This window comes from Gymnodraco acuticeps, unplaced genomic scaffold (genome assembly GCF_902827175.1).
Source record: "Gymnodraco acuticeps unplaced genomic scaffold, fGymAcu1.1, whole genome shotgun sequence".
In the NCBI taxonomy this organism is placed as follows: Eukaryota; Metazoa; Chordata; class Actinopteri; order Perciformes; family Bathydraconidae; genus Gymnodraco; species Gymnodraco acuticeps.
In genome coordinates, this window is record NW_022992129.1 from 499,986 (window position 1) to 507,325 (window position 7,340).

A 7,340-nucleotide genomic window follows, 5' to 3' on the forward strand; every position below is an offset into this window, starting at 1 on the left:
GCGACCTTCAGCACTCACTGGATCGGTTCGCAACCGAGTGTGAAGTGGCTGGGATGAGGATCAGCACCTCCAAATCAGAGGCCATGGTTCTCAGCAGGAAACCGATGGACTATCCACTCCAATTTGGGAATGAGTCCTTACCCCAAGTGAAGGAGTTCAAATATATCAGGGTCTTGTTCTCAAGTGAGGGAACAATGGAGCGTGAGATGGGCCGGAAAATCGGAGCAGCGGGAGCGGTACTGCAGTCGCTTTACCGCACCGTTGTGACGAAAAGGGAGTTGAGCCAGAAGGCAAAGCTCTCTGTCTACTGGGCCATTTTGGTTCCTACCCTCACCTATGGTCATGAAGGATGGGTCATGACCGAAAGAACGAGATCGCGGATACAAGCGGCCGAGATGGGTTTTCTCCGCAGGGTGGCTGGTGTCTCCCTTAGGGATAAGGTGAGAGCTAAATGCAATGTAATGTGAGAAGTTCAGTCATCCGGGAGGGACTCGGAGTTGAACCGCTCCTCCTTCGCGACGAAAGGAGCCAGTTGAGGTGGTTCGGGCACCTAGTAATGATGCCACCTGGGCGCCTCCCTAGGGAGGTGTTCCAGGCACGTCCAGCTGGGAAGAGACCAAGGGGTAGACCTAGGACCAGGTGGAGGGATTATATCTCTTCGCTGGCCTGGGAGCGCCTTGGGATCCCCCAGTGGTCCCCCAGCTGGTTGATGTGGCCAGGGAAAAGAACGTTTGGGGCTCTCTGCTGGAACTGCTACCCCCGCGACCCGACCACGGATAAGCGGGAGAAGATGGATGGATGGATTATGCTTTTTTATTTGTAGTTTTCATACAATATTGAGTAATTTATGTTTGGAAAACTTTTTTACCTAACTAACATTTTTCCCATTTGATCATATTTGTTAAACATTTTATTTGAATAGTTCTTTATAATTTTAAACAATATTATTTGTTAACCTTTTGAGTTTAATGACAGTACACTTGACCAATTTTGATCTTGGTTTTGGAACCCAATTCTAGAAGGACTTCTTTTTTTTCTAATTAGTTCAAATTTGTAACAGTGTAACTGTTGCTCTGATCATAAATCAATTTTGGATGCGGGTGGATGAGGTGAATTAAGAGTTTCAGGTGATTCATGCTGTACGAACAATGGAAAGAAGACTTTACGCACAAATAGAAACATGTCAAAAACTGGTGAAGCCACTAACATTGTGACCTGGTGTGACCTTATGCCCTCTTTCTGGACTTAAGGCAGTGCCTAGTACAATGATTGAACTGAACTGAGCTTCTCTTTTTCTAACTATTGTTGAGGAATTGAGGGAAAATTGAAGTAACTTGAAAGTTTGAAGTGAAAGTTGGATACAGCGTATTTTTGGTATATTCATCTTAATGTCCCCTGATATATAAGAAGTGTGTTTTTATATATTCATGTGTGTACTTAATTACTTTGTATTTAATAGTAGCAGTTTATATGAACAAGAAGCTGGAGATATGAGAAGTGGAGGGGACAGAGAGGAAATACCCTTATATAGACATATGCTATCGACAGCAGAGGGTAGAATGTGTGTGCGTGAAACCTGCTGAAATACCAGATGTTTTTGCTTCAAACTAAGACTGTTTCCGGATCATCTCGGCTGGCGCGCGCTGATACGCTACGAAAGCCCATCGTTTGTAAATGGGCCAATAGATTACCTGTATGGGAGGACCATGCACACAGCTCCTCCTGTTGTTTTTACAATATCTCCTGTTGAGTCCTGGTGTTCGTTCTCTTTTTCCTGCTGCCAAGACGAGTAAGTAAGAGTTCCCAGCGGGAGGAATCAGGGCCGGAGTAATCCGGATTACTTCGTGAAATGGTGTTATTGTGTCTGTTGCCATTAAATCAGCATATTTGTTATAACCTTACCAATGGTTGCTGTGAATTCTTCCTCTGTTAATCTGACCCATTCACAAAAGGACGCGTGGAGGCAGGGGGGGGGGCCTTAGAGCCCCCGCCAAAGAATGACTCTGCCACAACACTATGTCCCTCGTTTTTTATGTGTCTGGAATCTCAAAGATAAGTACAACCATTCATTTGTGTGCCCTGTATTAATGTGCCCTGTCCAGTGTAACAATTAAGCCTATTTAAAGGGGACCTATCATGCAAAATGCACTTTTGTACGTCTTTTATACATGAATATGTGTCCTCCCCGGTGTTCCAGGGAACTCACCAAGTGTCAGAAAACACAACCCTCTCTATTTTCCTCCATACCCAAATCTCTAAAAAAGGGGCTGCCACGGATCTGATACAGACTGATCCAGATTTGAACACTTTATTGACATCAGTAAAGTGGCGCTACGGCTATTGGTCAATTCTCCACCTATCAGGGGAATGAGAGGTTGGGCCACGGCCGGCCATTGCTGCTCGAAAGCGCTGGAGACACTGTAGTACATACAGTGGCGAGCCGTGACTTTTATACCGGCCCATATTGAAAATGACTTAGGCCTACCTTTGATGATCAAATCACTGAAACACAAAGTCCATCCTCTCCTCCTTTTGGATGAAGTACTTGATGGCGGGGTCATGCAGCTGATACTTTGCCACTCCAGTTTATCATTGTAACTCAATCTTGAAAATGACTGGTTAATAATTTCGAAACGATGTAATCACTATTACTAACGTGAGCCATCATGAACGAACTTATGCTAATCATAAATCTATCGATTAGATTTATGACTCGAAAATAATAAAAGTAGGGTAGACATGTGGATATTATCCGGCTGAACAAAACGTGCATTTATCAAACATGTTCGTTTTCCACAGACCTTATTTCAAGCTATTTTCCAAAATCCTATGGAGAAATCCCATTGCTTTCTGTCGAGGGAATCCGAGCGCGGCTTACTTCCGGGTTTTAGGATGCGTCACTGCACCACTTGCATAGACCTCACAGCAGGCGGAACTTGTCATAAAGTCTGCAAAAATAAAGCCCACCCATTTAGAGGGAAGATATGATTGGTCAATTGTACTGTCATTTGACATTACTCTCTCGTTCAGTTACTATAGCTGGCCCTCTGTGAATGTAGAGAGGGACCAACAAGCTCTCCCGTCTTCACATAACTCGCAGAGACGGCATTTAACCCTTCACATTCCAACACAAACTGAACAGGCAGATTCGAAGGATTTATTTCTTTGGAAATGTTATTTTAAATACAATTAAATCAAGTTATTTAGGTTGAACTAATGAAACATTTAACAACAACAACAACAACAACAACAAATAATATTTAAAAAAAAATGTTTTTTTTTTAATGTTTTCAAATATTATTTTTTAGAATATCCTAGGCCCTCACAGAGGGCCTAGAGGGCCCTGACGGCTCGCCACTGAGTACATATGCCAGGCGCTGTAGTCTGCCACAAAAGCAGCGAAGAAGACTTCCCTTGCATGGTTGCCATGGTTGCCCTTCTGTTTATTCTCCGCTGTGGCTCTTTTTCTCCCTCCCCGAGGCAAGCTTTTGCGCCTCCTGCTTTAAAACAAATTAATAATGACTCTATATAATCATATGTAAGGGATAATGTGCAGCGACGCGGTCATTATGGGGAAAATAACACTGACAGGCTGATCAGGAGCCCCACGCGGAGGGATCTAGATCGGCATGAAGGCACATTATGCAATGTGCACATTATCCCGCTTATTACATGGCCACATTTTCGACAAAGTAACGACATGACTCCCAATATTAATTGAAATGTTTTATGGATTTAGAAAATTATTTTATTGATTTAAAAAATAGTTGTATGTATTGATTTAAATTGACATGCATCCGCTAAGAAAAATAGTCCATTGTTACTGTTTGAACTAACGTAGCAATGGCAGGAACTGCTTCTATAGTGTTTTTGAGGAGCTTTTTGATTACAGATTTGAAAACATTGTTGCTTGCTTTAAAAGTAGCACAATTCATTATGTCAAACCTTGGAAAGTATCTAGATATCCCTGCCCTAATGCCAAAGTAACTGAATATGTGTCGCCGTTTGATGTCTATGTCTGGACCGCTGCGTAAAAAGGAGGGTTTCTGCCCCATTACTTCTCTTCTTACTTCAATAAGAATAAAACACGGTGGACGGAGATCTATTTTTCTCCCCCTCTTCTCCCTGCTGCAGCCTAGCAGCTGATCTCAAAGCACGCTCCCCTCTCCTGCAGGGGGGCATGGTCAGCTGCAGCTCACAGAATCAGCCCCCTGCAAAAACAGCGCTGGAAAGAGTAAATAGAGCTAAATGAGGCATGGCTAAAATTCAGGATCTTTTTGGTATTTTGAAAAAAAAACTATATTTATATACTTTATATAGGTATGGCCCTACAATATATTGTTCATATATAGCATGATAGGTGTCCTTTAAGTAATTAGACTGCTGCTCTTAACTTTTTTTTTTTTTTTCATGAAATTGACTTTAATTCAAAAGACCAATGTTTGTTTTATCAAGAGAATATCATTCAGCACAAATGTGAATGTACATGATTGTACACATATTATACAGAAACTGCACAGACTACCTCATCAGTGATATATTTATAGTCTTTATTTCAGTCGAAAACATTTTTTATTCTTAGTCATAATATCCATTTTATATTATAATGCAAATATGGCTCAGTATGGTTCGTTGTTCCTATATTTTTTGTTTTGTTTATTCAGCATATTATCATTTTTATCAACAAATCAAAAGGTTTCGTATCCTTAAAAAACCTTTGAACTGTAGGGAGATGGTGAGACTTTATTCAATGAGAACATCCAGTTGACATATTTTAGGTTCAAAATATTTAATATGAAGACCCTGACAATATACCTTATATTCGAGTAGACAGGTTGACTGGTCATAGTAGAAAAGCTAAGTAAAAAATATCCCTGTTTTAGATTGCTGTGAAAATAGAATTTAAGATGTTTTTTGCAATATCTTCCTATGACCGGTCAATCATGAATGCTGTGAAAATTAGTGTTAATGTAATTTCAACACTATCAACTTCCAAACTTAATATTTACCATGAACAAAAATATAAATGCAACACTTTGGTTTTTGCTCCCATTTTTCATGAGATGAACCCAAAGATCTAAAACATTTTCTATATACACAAAATAACCATTTCTCTCAAATATTGTTCACAAATCTGAAAAAATCTGTGATCGTGAGCACTTCTCCTTTGCAGAGATAATCCATCCCACCTCACAGGTGTGGCATATCAAGATGCTGATCAGACAGCATGATTATGGACGACGAACACAGGTGCATTTTATTGATGGCATTGTGAATGCACAGAGATACCGTGACGAGATCCTGAGGCCCATTGTTGTGCCATTCATCCACGACCATCACCTCATGTTGCAGCATGATAATGCACGGCCCCATGTTGCAAGGATCTGTACACAATTCCTGGAGGCTGAAAACATCCCAGTTCTTGCATGGCCAGCATACTCACCGGACATGTCACCCATTGAGCATGTTTGGGATGCTCTGGAACGGCGTATACGACAGCGCGTTCCAGTTCCTGCCAATATCCAGCAACTTCGCACAGCCATTGAAGAGGAGTGGACCAACATTCCACAGGCCACAATCAACAACCTGATCAACTCTATGCGAAGGAGATGTGTTGCACTGCGTGAGGCAAATGGTGGTCACACCAGATACTGACTGGTTTTCGGACCCCCCCAGACCCCCCCAATAAAGCAAAACTGCACGTTTCAGAGTGGCCTTTTATTGTGGCCAGCCTAAGGCACACCTGTGCAATAATCATGCTGTCTAATCAGCATCTTGATGCCACACCTGTGAGGTGGGATGGATTATCTCGGCAAAGGAGAAGTGCTCACTATCACAGATCTTTTCAGATTTGTGAACAATATTTGAGAGAAATGGTTATTTTGTGTATATAGAAAATGTTTTAGATCTTTGAGTTCATCTCATGAAAAATGGGAGCAAAAACAAAAGTGTTGCATTTATATTTTTGTTCAGTGTACGTGCTAGTAGAAAAATGGCCTCATATATTTCTATTTAGAATCTACAATTGTTAACACTAAATCTAATTGTTGTCATCTTCTATCAATGCTGACATTTCAGGAAACATGTAGAAAATCGTGCACAGTGTCATCATTTTCATTTTGCTTTCATCTTTAATGTCACAAGCATCATATATGACATAACACATTTCAAAGGTAGAAGGAAGTCTTGATTTAATAAAATAGCAGCATCAACCACAGCCCAAACTGTCCTTTGACATACAGCTGGATGCTGGAAAATAATGCAATTTATTGTCAAATGTTGTGCCAAAAACGTCTTCCAGTCTCACTGGTGGATGTCTGGTACCTCAATCATAAATTGATACATTCTTTATTACATTTTGTTGTGGACATTTTAAAGCCTCGGGCCTGTTCTGTTCTTTAACAGGAGTCCATGATACGTCGCATGGATCCGATCCTCATGTCCATGGGACCTGTTCCCATATCTCTCATGCTCCTGTACTCTCCGGGCCTAAGGTACAGCATCCTTCCTTTGTATTGGGGCTGTTCGTACAGCAGCCAGTGGCCGTCCATCACATGAGCAGACTGGCAGTCGGACATGCGGAAACGATCCTGGATGGAGTCGCAGTCGTCCAACAGCTCATTCATTTGGCCTCTGAAGTTCTCCCTCTCATACATCCTCATCCTGAACTGGCCTTTGTGCTGTAAAACAAGATGCAAAGAGACAGAAGATATTAAAAAAACGGTTTCAAAAATCTGGATCAATGTCCCAGGTCTGGTGCAACTCTCACTTCTTCAGAATCAAGACTGTATACATTTTCCATTTGCTGCTGCCCTTTATTAAAACAAACACCTAATCATCCTACCCACCACTGTAACTTATATTATTTCATTTTTATAAAATGATACACTTGCCTTGCCTTCATTTTTAGCTGTTTTTGAGAGTTTCTAATAAAAGTTTATATATTTTTCCCCCTATGTCAACAACACAAAGAGCATACCGTGGGGATCATGCGGCAGGAGCGAATGCAGTCACTCATGCTCATTCCCATCAGGCGCTGGTTGTCGGGGTACTCTCCCCTTCTCGCCAGCGTCTGGTGGCCCATGTAGTTTGGACGTTCGTACACCATGAAGCAGCCGCTCTCCACCCTGCAGGAGTTGCAGCGGCTCAGGTAGGAAGTCAGCTCAGCACAGTCGCTGCTGGTCTCATAGGAGCGACCCTGGAAGTTATTGTCCTCGTAGAAAATGATCTGAAAATTAAACGACACATTCTAAAAACGATTTCTCTGTGCAAGATAATCTGAAATGTACTTTTTTTTTTCTTTCTGATACATCATAAAAATGGTCACTTACTCTGCCCAT

General features: G+C 41.5%; 1 protein-coding gene across 1 annotated transcript; it reads right to left on the reverse strand.

Annotated features, from left to right (window-relative positions):
- Positions 1–6,398: 6,398 nt before the first annotated feature.
- LOC117538114 (gamma-crystallin M3-like) lies at positions 6,399–7,340 on the reverse strand. The gene is made up of 3 exons (XM_034203653.1): positions 7,332–7,340; positions 6,980–7,228; positions 6,399–6,680 (listed from the first exon to the last, which is right to left on the reverse strand). The coding sequence occupies exons 1-3, from the start codon at positions 7,338–7,340 to the stop codon at positions 6,399–6,401; spliced, it is 540 nt and encodes a 179-aa protein (XP_034059544.1).

Bases quoted from the DNA above. Each gene is read 5' to 3' on its own strand.
- LOC117538114 (XM_034203653.1), bottom strand. The intron at 6,681-6,979 runs GTATGCTCTTTG...CTTGTTTTACAG, and splicing joins CCTGCCGCATGATCCCCACG to CACAAAGGCCAGTTCAGGAT.